Below are 14,155 nucleotides of genomic sequence, written 5' to 3' on the forward strand. Positions count from 1 at the left end.
GCCTCGGCCTCCCAGAGAGCTAGGATTACAGGCGTGAGCCACCGCGCCCGGCCGGGAAAAAACAGTTTTTGTAACTTTTTCGATTTCAGAATTACTGATGGATACTGCATTTTATGCTCTGAAACGCCAGGTTGTTTCTCAGACGTAGCCGTTAGCCAGTAAGAACTGATTCAGTAATTGCAGCTTTCGCATCGTATTGTTGGGATACGGAAACAGCTGTGTTAACATGAGAAGTCAGCAGTAATTTTTAGTTTTGATGATTATATTTTACGTTATTTAAAATACGTTTCATCTTGTTTAAAAGATGGAAGAACTCAGAGAATTTCCTTATTGAGCTGTTTTGAATTAGATTTTTAATAGGATTGACAATTGTGTCTCCCAAAAAAGTGTAAGATTAAGTAAACGAATTTTACAATTTACTAACTTTAAATGTTTCTCCATTAGGTGACATTTTACAATAACAATTTTATTGAGTATAATTCTCATAGTAAAACCAATTTAGTGCTTTTAGTGTGTCACCACAGTGGACTTTAGGACATTGTCACTGTTCCGTGTCACCATCACACTCCCCGTCTCCCTCCCCTGAGCCCTGGGCAGCCACTGCTCTGCTTTCTAGCTCTGCTGCCTTCCCATTCTGCACGTCACGCGATGGACTGACACATACGTGGTCTTCCGTGACTTCTTTTGCTTAACACAGTTTTTTCAAGGTTCAGCCACATCATAGGATGTGTCACAACTCCTCCCTTCTGTGGCTGGGCAGTGTTCCATCCTGACGGTGGGCGGCCACCATTGGTTAGTAACATTCCGTTACAGGATGGACCACAGTTTGTTTAGCCATTGGTCAGGTGATGGACGACATTTGGATTGTCTCCACTTTTTGGCCATTATGAATAATGCTGTTGTGAACATTCACATTAAATGATGTTTTAACTATTATGACATTTATCCATTTAATTTTGTCTTTTGTGGCACAGACTGAAAAGTTGTAATTGTCAGGTTTTTCCAAAAGCCTGTGTACATGTTTCTTAGAAAGCATGAACACATTTTACTTAAAAGGAAAATATTAACCACCCAAACATGGGAAGTGTTAAGGCATCTGACTCTCATTACTGGTCTTTATTTACGTCCGTTTAATGGATGCCACATTTGGCATAATCCCCTTTCCACACGCCAGAGCTCCACTTGCAGGAAGAGTGACGTGCAAATCATTGTTCATCAGTTTCCTTTGCATACTTGTTTCTCACTAATACTGTTAATAAAATGAGATTTTATTATTTACGACATTTATGAAGTTTTCCTGAGTGTTTTCAGTTTTCCTGTTCCTTGGTCTCAGGTTCATTTCTCTCATCTTTAACACCTGCCTTGCTCAGATATTCGAAAGAGCAGAACACCCGTGTTGTAAAGCGTGGACGGCTCATTAGAGTTTAGCTGCTAACTCAGGGCCGGAAAGGCCTCGTTGCTGAGCTGTGCCGCGTTGTGAGTGGCTAATCGTTGCTCTTGCAGCTGGGAGGACCATAACGGACGCGGAGCTGGAGGAGGTGCTGGAGAGCGGGAGGCCTTCCATCTTCACGTGCGACGTGAGTGCGCCCGTGGCGTCGCGCCCTGTGCTCCGGGCGGATGCTCATCCTCACTGCCACGCCAGCCATGAGCTCAGTAATACCCTTTTGTTTTTGTTTTTCCAAGATTATATCAGATTCACAAATTACTAGACAAGCTCTCAATGAGATCGAGTCTCGTCACAAGGACATCATGAAGCTGGAGACCAGCATCCGTGAGCTGCACGACATGTTCATGGACATGGCCATGTTCGTGGAGACCCAGGTGACCACAGGCGTCCCTGCCGCTCTGGGGGGTCTTGTGTCTGATCTCACTGTGTGTAGGAAAGCCCTCATTTTAGATCCAACCTCAAAATGCGAAAGTTGATTACAGTGTATGTGTAGCACTGAAATGCCGGAAACAGCTTAATCTTTCAAAAGTAAGGGACTGGTCTGGTTAATTAAATTTTTTTTTATATTTTTATTTTATTTTTTAGAGATAGGGTCTTGCTCTGTCACACAGGCTGCAGGGCCATGGCACGGTCATAGCTCACTGTAGCCTTGACCTCCTGGGCTCAAGTGATCCTCCCGTCTCAGCCTCCCAAGTAGCTAGGACTCAGGCATGATCCATCACGCCCAGCTAATTTTTAAAAAAATTTTTTTCTGGAGACAGGGTCATGCTGTGTTGCCCAGGCTGGTCTCAAACTCCTGGCCACAAGCATTAAGCAGTCCTCCCCGCTCAGCCTCTCAAAGTGCTGGGAATACAGGCGTGTGCCACCATGCCCAGCCCTGGGTAATTAAATTATGGTGCGTGCATAGGTCAGCTTTTTGGGCAAATATAAGGCAATATAGACTTTTTTGTGTGTGGAAAATTTTTAATGAAATATACAAATGTTTCTGTTAGAATTAAGATAAACGGGAGATACAAAAGATCTCATGCATATATCCATATATATGTATAAATATATATAAATACATACATACATTCATACACACATGGCATGAACTAGGCTATATAAAACAGTAGTCACAGAATGAAAGAAATACACCAGTGTAACAACAGTGAGGCTGTGGGAATTTTAGTTTTCTTCTCTAAATGTAGTATTTGCAAGTTTTCTATCAGAGCATTTAGTACAGTGATAATTGGGAGAAGTACCTAAAGGAATAAACCCCAAAGGGATCCACCTGTGACACGAGGAAAAGCTTCCACGGGGCGCGGTGCTGTCTGCAGTGCGCGGGCGGGCGGGGGCCTTTCTGAGAGAGCCGGGGTGTCGATGCGGTTTACAGAAATACGCGCAGTTCAGCGTAGAGCACGAGATGGTGCGTATCTGTCGGGTGTGTGGATGCTCACCCAGCTCCTGTGACCCCAAGCGAGGGCCTCCCGGGTTTGCCAAGTGCCGTGTGGGGTGAGGACTCCGTCCTTTGTGGGTTCAGCGTCTGGGTGGGATTCAGGTGGCCAGCAGGCGAAGCGGAAAGGCTCCCTGGACCCGCCCCAGTAAAGCATTTCCCCACCCTCCCGCGAGGGCGGGGTCTGTTCGGCTGGGCTCGTCCTCTAGGAAGGTTCCAGTCCGATTCGCTTGCTTGCCGAGACGGCCGGGCTGTGCGAGGTGGTAGGACATCCCCACGTGGGGGCTTGTTCCCACGTGCCTCACTAACCCCTTAAAGAGCACCGTATCGCCAGGGACCGCGTCCCAGAGGCGTGTGTGGACAGCTCAGGTACGGGCACCTGCTGACGGAAACCGACACCGCACGGGGCTGGGACAGCCTTGCTCCTTGCTGGGTGGTGGACCCGTAGCCATTCAGGATGCAGCAGGCGGGGAGCTGGATTGCCGCCAGCGTCTTATTTTCAGGAAGTATCCCGAAGGGAACCAGCTGGGTCATAAGAATGGTAGCTTCTCTTTGTGATTACTAAAGATTTTATAGTACCCTAGACGTCATAGTTGTTCTATACCAGAAGCATTTCCCTCAGAAAAACTGCTCTGTTCTTAGCCTTGTTGCGTTGTTTCCTTAGAGAAGCCTGTGAGCGTTGCGTTATATTGACTCGTGCAATTCAGAATGTGTGTGTAGTCACAGTTACTGGCAGGTTTGATTGTGAACGAGTGAGTTAACTGTCCGTCATTCTCCACCGCTCTGCTGCGCACTGCTGCAGACGCTGTCTGCCGGGGGACAGAGGACCAGGTACTGTGCTTCCTCCCACGCTTCGCCGCCGTCACGTCCGCTTACATTTCTGCTCCTTAACGTGTCACCTCAGTGTCAGGCACAAGCGATCCTTAGTTTACTGATACTTTAAAGAATAACAGTTTTCCACCTGTTAGAAGAGATGTCATTCTTTGTATTTCATCTGTCTGTGCGTATCAGTAAACGTCAGCTTCTGCTGAAGCTCGCTGCCTCCTCATCGTGCTCGAGTTCGCAGTAAAGCGCATCTCAAAGTCCGCTCCATGTGCCTGTAACTGCCAACACCTTCGCCCATTCCTTTAGATTCTTTTAAAAATACAAAGTCAGTATTGATTGCTTTGATATCCGGCGCATTTACAAATGGCCTCACTGTTTCCCTTTCTGTAAGTGTGAGAAGAATTCAGTATCCATTACATGCACATTGTGTTTACACAGACACTTTGTTACATGGTTGTCTTAAGATGCACAGTTAAGTCATTTAAAATATTTTCTAAGTTGGAAACTTTTCGTTTTAAGGGCGAAATGATCAACAACATAGAAAAGAACGTTACGAATGCCGCGGACTATGTAGAACATGCGAAAGAGGAAACCAAAAAAGCTGTTAGATATCGCAGCAAAGCGAGAAGGGTGAGTTTGGCTTTAAAGAATTAAAGTGTGTTTTTCTTTTCAGTTGGTTTCAAGTTGTAATACGTTAAGGTAAGCCTGCGTAACAGGTATTTCAAGAAATAAAAATCCCTTAAATAAATGTTTTGTTTTAAACTGAAATAATTGTTTTTGCTAAAAATGTATTAGATAAAGCATGTTGAGTATGAACTGTTCTGTGTTCTAAGTAGTTAGAACCCTTCACAACCAGAGGCAGTGCTGTTTCCCTTCTCTGGGTGGGAGGAGTTTGAATTTGAGAGTCCGTTTCTTGGGTGGTCACTGGGAGGTAGCTACAAAACTGGTGGGATTATGAATTCTCCTAAAAATTGTTGGTTACGCGTTTTACGCAATGAACATTTATTCTTACTTAGGTTGTTTGGTACTTCTTAGGTTTGGAGGAAAGGAGAGTTATTTGAGACTGTGACCCTAAGATCTTGCGTAGCACCCGCTTGCAGAGATCCTCCGAAGAATGGCGTCTCGCTTAAGGGCCACATACTTCGCATTCAGAAGGGTTAAGGGAATCTCGTGTGATTTTTTGTTTGTTACTGGGGCCAAAATGTAAACTTACTTTACTAACTTAGGCATTTTATCCTACTGCCTCTGAAACTCGAGAGATGGGTTTTCCGCACCGTCACCTCCGTTTGTTGATGCGCGGGGTGCCGAGGATGCCGTGGGCTCTGTAAATGAGCTCCCGCCTGCATCTGGTTCTTCAGTGTTGGTGTGAATGAAAGTTCTTCCAAGGAAACCATGGAACCACAATTTAAGTTCCGAGGGGCTGGGAAACTCTCCCCGAGTCTCGCTGTGTGCCCGCCCGACAGTCCCTCGTCTCCCTGCGGTGTGCGGAAGGACCGACAGGCGGCACCAGGCCGCTGCTTGGGCGCTGTCATCGCTCCTTGCTGAAGAGGAGGGTGGGGCTCAGGGCAGGTCAGGGGGTGTTTCCGCGTGAGGTCAGCAGGAGACGCGTTCACGGTGTGAGGAGAAAGCAGTCAGGTTGCGCGTGGGAACCACTGCCCGTGGGCACTCTCGCCCAGGACGTGCGTGCGGGCTGTGACGTCAGCCTGCAGAGCACGTGACTCTGTCTTGGGCGTGTCTAAATGTGATCGTTGAAATATCAGACATTGTTTCCCACGTTATTTTGTGTGATGGGTTCTTGAAATATTGACCCTTGATGTAGATTCAGGTGACAGATACAGACATAAAGTGCCCAGCTTAGTTCCAGGCACAGAGTTGGCTTCCACTAAAAAAGGCAGTTCCCTTCCTTTTCTCCATGACATAAGCACGTCAGTCCAGTGAGAACCTCAGTGAAAATTCACTGGTTTTGTGAAGAAGAAAGACGGGTCTGACACCTTTTCATTCTTACCCGCGGATAAGTCAGCCGACTTCATCCGCGCTCGGGGTCTGCGCGTCGCCAGACTGTGAGCTGGTCCAGGGTGTGATGTCTGCCTCAGCGTTATCTCCGCCTTTGGATTAAATGCCTGAGAACTAAAGCCACCCTGAGTGCGGCCCTGCCGCTGCCTGCTCTCCCGCCACGTCTGCCCCAGTCGGTCTTCCTGCCCTGGCGTCCTGCGCTCACGCCCAGGGCAGCCGCGTGGGGCTCGGGGCAGCAGCACCCGTGGGAAGGGTGTTTTCCACGCGGCACGTCAGCAGCACACAGACAAGCGCAGGGCGAGCGCAGGGCGAGCGCCGTGTGGCGCAGGCGTCCCGCGAGGACGGCGCATTCTCAGTGCGCCCAGCTGGCTGCGCACGCCTGTGTGTGTGAAAGTTAACTGTGGTCTCCGTCCGTCACAAGGCACCAAAACAGTGTGATCACACTGCTCCCCCTCTGGTGAAACCTAACACTCTGAGAGTTAGCTTTTCTCTTCAACTAACCTGCCTTTAATAAGTTAAAAGTCGCTCTTTTTGAGAACTAAAAATTGCCAGGCTCATGTCCTGTAACTTAGAGTTCTGATGGATTGTTTTGTTTTAAACGAAGGCTGTCTTTTAACGTGGCAATGTGAAATTAACCCTGACATAATCAGCTTGCTTTTCTTTGACAGAAGAAGTGGATAATTTTCGCTGTGTCAGTGGTTCTGGTTGTCGTGATTGCTCTAATCATTGGCTTGTCAGTTGGCAAGTGATGGTGTGGAGGACGGCAGCGGCCTGCCTGCCAGGGCGGCAGTAAGTAACCAATTAACTCATTTCCTTACTAATTTTCACAATTAACCAATAATAGTGCTTGCTCAATTTTAATAGACTTAAAAATAATAAAATGTTACTTGTATCACTTGAGGGTGACAGTGTGGCCAGCAGCAGCTCTGTGGTCTCTTTAGTCGCTTCCAGTCTGGGGAGAACGTGTCACTCTTTACGCTTCACTAAACATCACGGCCCCATCAGTGAAGATTAATTCTCAACTGAAAAACTAACATATAATATTTTAATTTATGTCTCAATTTTAACTTTTAGAATAATTGTGACTGAAAGTTATTAATGCTTTGTGAAATATACTAACTCGTTCTACCGTGGAATTGAGAGAGTGGATCTAAAGCTAAGAAAAAACATTGACTAAGATTAAAATCCTTTGTCGGACTTTTTTTTTTTTTTTTTTTTTTTAATTTTTGAGACAGAGTCTCGCTCTGTTGCCCAGGCTGGTCTTGAACTCCTGAGCTCAATCGATCCTCCCACTTTGGCCTCCCAAGGTTCTGGGCTCACAGGTATGAGCCACCTTGAACTTTTCTGTTCGACAGCATCTATTTTGTTTAAAAATATTTTCTTATTAAAACAAAAACTATCTATTCTGTTAGTATGCCTGTTAATTCTTAATTAAAGGATTCCAAATAAAAGATACTCAATTCATTTCAAGGATCCATTTTTTTTGTTCACTATATGAGTAACAACTTTGCCCAAACTTCAGTCGAGTTTGTGTTTTCTTTCTGGTTTTCTTACGTGCTGGGACCTTAAGTTGGACTTCTGCCGGGCAGATTAGGGTTGGACGCGCCAGTTATTTCTCTGTCAACGTCTGCTGGCATAATCGTGATGCGGATACGGTGAGGTGCCGCGGGGCGTCGGGACTGGGGCCGTCCGTCCCTGCTGCGTTCGCTCTTGTGTGTGGAGGTGACCACAGACGTCGTAGGCAGAGAGGAGACGAGGGTCACGACCGCTCCTCAGTGTTGAGATTATTTCTGTGACGCTCACCAGCTGCCAGCTGAGAAGCAGCTGTGACGGTTACACAGGCTGCAGGTGACACTGGAGATGACGTGAGTGACAAGCTCTGGGACATGTTTGTCAACTTTCCCTTCTCGAGAAGGCAGAAAGGACCCTGAGCACTTGGTCATTATTAGGCAGAGTGTTTCTGTACCTTCCTCAGTCTTCCCTCTTAGCTCCGCTGAAACGTGGCGTATGTGATGTTTTCACTAAGATAATGGTGTTTTCCAATATTTTCATAATTCTTTCTGAAATGTGTGTTTTCTTGGTTTTTCCTAGTGGCCATACTATGGCTACGTTAAAGGTAAAATTACAGTTTTAGCGTGGACGCGGTGAAGCGCACTTCTTTCCACGGGTGCTGCTCAGCGTTGACGTTGACTCACAGAAGGCTCCTTCCCGTCTGTGACCCTGGAGAGCAGGCTGGAGCCCGGGCCCTGGGCTGGCACCTGCGACAAGGATGAGCACGAAATGGTCCTCACTCGTAAAACAGATCCAGGTCCCCCCAGCAGCGACTTCTGCATATGAAGGCAGCGATTAATGTCTTTATGCTTTTAAAACTTTAATGTGCTCTTTCACCCTTTAGCAGATTGCCTTCCTGTAGGCCGGGCACTGTACCCCCCGCCTGCCCTGCAGGGTGGGCCAGGGTGCGGGGCTGCTTCCTAGAGGTGACCCTAACCCCGCGGCCCTGCAGCGTGGCGGGTGCCCGTTTTACGTGTAAGGAGACAGGCTGAGATTTGTAGACAGCCGGCAGCAGAACCACGACTTACACTCGAAGCTGGATTGACTCCCAGGCTGTCCCGTCTCCCCTGAGGAGAAGCCCAAGCCTGTGGCCGGAGCTGTCACCAGGAGACTAGAGGCCACCCGGATTCCGGCACTCTGAATGCCATGTAGTCAGCAACCGTTCTGAAAGCCAGCGAGGGCAGGAGAGGACCCACGTGACGTAGCAGACGTGATCAGAGCACACGTGCAGAGCTGGAGCAGAGCCAGGGCACCGGGGTGGCCTCGTGGGAGGTATCAGAGGCCAAAGGAAAAGTGTGCCTCTGGAGGGTGCCAAGAAGGGTTCGTAGTAGGACATGCAGAGAGGATGAGGGAGTGGTCGGACTTTCCCGGAAATATTCAAGGAGGCAGCTTCCCATTCATCTCCGCAGTCGCGCCCTGATCGATCGGGCGCACGCGTGCTGATTCTGGTTTAGAGCTGTCCAGGTGCAGCAGACACGACTTCTTAGATGAAAATGTGGTGTGCAGTTGGTCACTGTAATTTAAAATGATGAATCTTTGCTTTTTCGAAGAGAGCAGTGTGATGTTTCCCTCATTTCTGTGTCTTCCTTCCCTTCTCCCTCAGACAAGCTTCCTGGAGGCCAGGTTTCTTAAGCCAAAGGTGATCTAACTTTCAGTTGTGTGAGGGTGCTCGTTAATTAAAGAAAAAAACAAACTTAAATACTATATTGTGCCCTGCTTCTAGGCTGTGAATGCAGCGCAACATGAGCTGACGTCGTGTTGGTTCCTTATACGTGTTTGTCTTGCTTAAATGTAAGGCCATGGGTAGATAGGATTTTTTCAACCAGTGAGAAATAGTTTCATTTAAAGTTTTAAAAAGATATACAATGCATCCAGTTTAGAGCAGGTCTGGAATTTTATTATGATCAAAAGAAAGTGTTTATTACAAGCCCACATGGTGCCTTTTCCTTCTAGGAGGAAATAGTTGTTTTAATGACACATAATTCATTAAATTAATTTAATTTAATATACAGGTGTCTGGAACTTAACCATTGCCTTTGGAGTTTTCTATTCCCCTCCGTTTTCTGTGGCCTTGAGAGGTTCTTTCTTGATAATGGACTTACGTTCCAGAGGGATTTTGTCAGCAGGTGGCATTGTTGATTTCTTTGATACATTGACAATTAATGTTTTCCTTTATCTTGCAGAAAATGATGTTCATTATTGTTTGTGTAGTTATATTGCTTGTGATCCTTGGAATTATCCTAGCAACAACATTGTCATAGCAACCTCATCCCGAGAGCTGTTTATCCTTGGAGATTCAGACCACATCTGCAACAAAATCAACATCCTGTCGTTTAAGGAATGCATCTAAGACGTCGTGGCAGGGCATTGGGAGTGACTTTTTAATCAGTGAATTCAAGGAGAAAGCACAACAGAATGTCTTGTCCAGTGAAGCACTGAGCAGAAGGGATGTGAGGAGTGAGCTCAAATGTCCTCGGACTCTAATAAACACACCACAAAACTTTAACAAAGTGAAACTTGTTTCCATTGCCTTGAAATAAGAAATTATTGAAAATTTCAATTTTTTAAACTATTTCAGTGTTAAAAATGTATGTGAAGTTTAATTAGGAATACTTTTATGTTGTGAAGCTATTAGATTTCAAGTCTAAGACTTTCCTTCCTACCCTTCTCCCAGCTAATATATGCTAATTAAGAGACTTTTTGTACTATGTTTAATTTGTGTTTACTTATTGTTTGAAGAAACAGTTTTTATCACAGAGCTGTTTTGTAAGATATCTGTAATTTTAAATGTTTATAAATTGTTTAATATATTAACATCTTAATTTACCCCATTTTATACACTAAATATGGCCTTTGGAATGAAACAGGAAGCTTCATGATATTAGAACTGTCTTTGTACAGTTGTTTACAAAGTCCGCCGCCGTCACAGGAAACGCTGGTCGCAAAGCCGCGCAAACATCCTTGCACGTGCCTTCTGTGACGCTGGTCCAGAAGGTCGGAATGTGCCGGATACCTCCAGAAAGTCTTGATTATTTAGCTCCATTCCTACCTGTTCATTGGCCCAGGGTAATAAGTAATCAGTTGCTGCAGTGTAAAGACAACGGCCTCTTCTTTGTCACTGAACGTGGGGTCTGCGTTTCCCTGTTCATGTTGATAAAGTCCGAGGTTAAGATGGCGATGAAACCGAGATGTAGTGCTCTTTAAACTCAAGGAAATTGCTCCTAGACTTTGAGCAGTTCTCATAAATTTAAACTTGTACAGATCCCTTAAATGTTCCTGTTAAGTACCTAATATTCTGTCAAACTTTAAAAGTTAATTCCCAAAGTTTATAGGGATCTGTGATAATTAAACATTTTTATTGCTCATTATGGTTTTTAGGATAATAATAGGATTTGTTTTTAGTTTATAATACGTGTGAGCTAGAGAACGCACATCTGTTAAGACAGTAACTGGTCAGAATTCTAAATGAGCGCGTGAAGGATACCCGCAACGCAGTGACCTCCCCCACGGCCGTGCGCGGTCGTAGTAGCACGTGGCTGTGTTCTAACATCGTCTGGCTCGAAAGTAATGTGTCTATGCTTGATTCAAGCCATAAGTGTGGGTAATATTGGACAGTTTAGAAACTGTGTTCCTTATTTAATACAATTACGAATTTCACTCGTTCATAGCTTATCCATCCAACCGCTTAGCTTCGACCCAGGTCTGTATGTAGCATTTCATGACTTGCCGCCCTCACCGTGAACGCAGAATTACTGCAGGAGTATTCCGGAGATATATATATATATATATATATATATATATATATATATATATTTTTTTTTTTGGTCTTTAACTAGCCTGCCAGTAGTATACGCTTGCTGATTTGTGGTTAAGCCGAAGGTATCAGTTGTCCTGAAGGGCATTTGGGTGTCCCGAGATCACGCCTGCGCGGACACGGCCCTCACACGCCTGTCTGCATCATCATGTCCACGTGCAGAGGGCTCTGTGCTCCTGAGAACCCATCGTGGTTACGTCCACTTCAAGCTTAATCTTCTTAGTCCTCGCCTCTCGTCGTACCTCTCGTTGTGTTTTTCAGGTCGTTCTTCCTACATTTGAAGTACTTACTGAATTTGTGTTTTTTATAGTTGAAGTTATGGAAATGTTTTTTGATTATATTTAAATATTTAAGTCAGTTATCAAATGACACATTCGTATGTCTAAGCCTCATGTACCTACTATTTGAAATCAGATTTTTAAAAATATATTTACAGATTCATTTGTTACTTTTTTATCATTTCTTCAAATATTTCATGTTTACATTAAAAAGAATTTCCAGAGAAGCAAAAAAGAAGTATTTACTTTCTGCCTTGCCATGTCTGGAAAGATTTTTGGGGAGATATTTTATTGTATATCCATTAATAAATTGTTATACTAAGAAAATTACTCTTATGTGTGGCTGTTATTATGTATAATAATGTGAGTGAGTTTAGATGTTTCTGGTAGTTTTTTTTTTTTTTTTTGAGACAGAGTCTCACTCTGTTGCCCGGGCTAGAGTGCAGTGGTGTCAGCCTAGCTCACGGCAACCTCCAACTCCTGGGCTCAAGTGATCCTCCTGCCTCAGCCTCCCGAGCAGCTGAGACTACAGGCATGCGCCACCATGCCCGGCTCATTTTTTCTATATATTTTTAGTTGTCCAGCCAATTTCTTTCTTTTTTTTTTTAGTAGAGACGGGGTCTCGCTCTTGCTCAGGCTGGTCTCGAACTCCTGAGCTCAAACAATCCTCCCGCCTCGGCCTCCCAGAGAGCTAGGATTACAGGCGTGAGCCACCGTGCCCGGCCTCATTTTCTTTTTTTCTTACTTTTAAGTCTAGGTTGCTGGGGGTTGTCCCTTCGTCTGCACAGGTGCTCAGCCACCCTGAGCCGGGAAAGCCTCCGTCCTCTGCTGAGGGCTGTGTGTGTGGGTGAGGCCTCCAGAGTCCCGGCTGCCTTCGAGCTGCCCCCTGGGCCCCCTGAGGTGGGCGCCACGGTGGGGTGGGGCAGCCCCACCCAGCGACGCTGGCTGCCCAGAAGAAACTCAGGGGGCTGCTGGCAGAGGTGGGGAAACCGGCGCCCAGGAGGAAACAAACCCAAGTGTCCACTGAAGAAACCGTGGAAGCCTTCGGGGCGCCTCCAGCGTGGGTGGGGGCAGTGGGTCCGCGGGAGGGGAGATCGACTCCCCGCACCCGGCCCGGCCACACGTCAGGTTGGGTGGCTGGCGGGAGGTGGAACCTGGCAGCGTGGGCTGCACGCCGAGTCCCAGGAGGGGCCCTCAGAAACTAGGGGACACCTGCGCTCGCCCCGCGGTGTCCCCACGGCCAGGGGGGCGTGGCACCGAGCAGCAGATAAACAGGTGAGAGAGACGGTGGAAGAAAGACGGAGCTTCGATGTTTTACCACCTTTGACAGCTCTCCCGGCTCTTGGAACAGAGGCTCCGGGTCTTCGCTTCCACTCGGCCCTCACGCCGCAGAGCAGGCGCCCGAGCCGGAGCTGAGCCCTGGATACGGTGACGCAGAGAAGCCGGCAGCACCGAGACCCTCGTCTCCCTCCTGCAGCCTATACCACTGACCTCATTCGTGTTTCCCCCCTTTGAGGTCTGTATATGTGATTGTAAAAATAGAAACTAGAGTCGGAGTCCGTAGAAGGTCCGTGGAAGGCGGTCGCCGCTGGCGGAGGCAGCCGGGGGGACGTCGAGGAGGAAGGGCTGGCCGGACCGGGAGGAGAATCCGGTGTCTCCAGGGAGGGAGAAGCTGGCTGGGGGCGCTGCGGGCCGAGAGCGTCCATCCGGGATGCGTTTTCACTGGGACAGAGAGACGCCAGGGTCCCCCGGAGAAATGAATCTTTCACGGCGCAGTTTCAGAAACGATGACACCCTTTGCTTTCCCTGCCCCGTCTGTGAATAAGGTTGACGAGATCATTCAGACGACCAGATTTCACAGGGTCTAACGCGCACACACGCTTCCCCTCGTGTTCTGGCGTTTCAGCAATGGAGGTGGGCTTCGCCGTCTGTGGGAAGTTGCAGTTACAGCTTCCGTGTCTCCTGCGTCGTCTCGGTGCATGGAAGAACGCGCGTCTTCCGACCGTCCTGGCTTTGATGAGGTCTGGCGCGTCCCTCCTTAGCTTTCTTCTTTGGGCCTCGGTCTCCCCGTATGTGCCGGAGGTCCCCCAGGGTGCCGACTGGCGTCGTGCGGGGGGGTGGAGCTGACCCCTGGCTGTGCCCACCCTGAGCCGGAAGTGGCCAGACTCCGAGGTTTGGAAGTGGAGTGCACCGAGACGCCACCACCACACCTGTGACTTTGCTTGTTGGCCTAGCAGTCCCTTTGCAGACCTGCTCCGGGATTTCCAAGCCAGCAGGGCCCCGGCAGAAGCCCATTTGCTATCCAGGGAAACGCAAAGTACTTACCTTCTAGGGTTGTCAAACAACCACAGCTTTCGTGTCCTTAAAAACCTCAAAGATGCTAATGTGTTTCAATATCTGGCAACCATCACCCTTTTGGAGGATTTGGAGGGAGACGAAGGTCTTCAGGGGCGTGGGGTGACATCGGCACCAGGTCCTCCAAGGCTTATTTCTTCCTGGGCGCTCATCTGTTGAATGTTCATAGATGGCTCGAGCAGATGAAGCACATGTTAGTGTAATTCAATTTTCCTGTCTCTGTTCCTCCATCACAAAATGAACTGCTTCAGCAAGAGGGAGATCGCCTCTCCTTGTGAACGACAAGGTAATGCATCACCGAAGGTCACGTCCGAGGCCTGCTGGGGACAAATGCGGCGGACTGTTTCCGGACCTGGCACCTCGGAGGAAACATCCAGCCTGGTTTACTGTGGATGTGGCCAGGGCTGTTGAGACCAATCCCCAGACCTATCTGGGGT

General features: G+C 47.5%; 1 protein-coding gene across 1 annotated transcript in view; it reads left to right on the forward strand.

Annotated features, from left to right (window-relative positions):
- Positions 1-11,039, forward strand: part of STX2 (syntaxin 2) — a 23,283-nt gene extending 12,244 nt beyond the window's left edge. The window contains exons 6-9 of the mRNA XM_012657655.1: positions 1,504-1,577; positions 1,684-1,821; positions 4,227-4,337; positions 9,455-11,039. Of these exons, the coding sequence (XP_012513109.1) occupies positions 1,504-1,577; positions 1,684-1,821; positions 4,227-4,337; positions 9,455-9,532 (401 nt within the window). The 3' untranslated portion in view covers positions 9,533-11,039. The remainder of the gene's footprint in view (positions 1-1,503; positions 1,578-1,683; positions 1,822-4,226; positions 4,338-9,454) is intronic.
- The last annotated feature ends 3,116 nt before the right edge of the window (positions 11,040-14,155 follow it).

The sequence above is a fragment of the Propithecus coquereli genome, unplaced genomic scaffold (genome assembly GCF_000956105.1).
Source record: "Propithecus coquereli isolate 6110/MARCELLA unplaced genomic scaffold, Pcoq_1.0 Scaffold556, whole genome shotgun sequence".
NCBI classification, from domain to species: domain Eukaryota; kingdom Metazoa; phylum Chordata; class Mammalia; order Primates; family Indriidae; genus Propithecus; species Propithecus coquereli.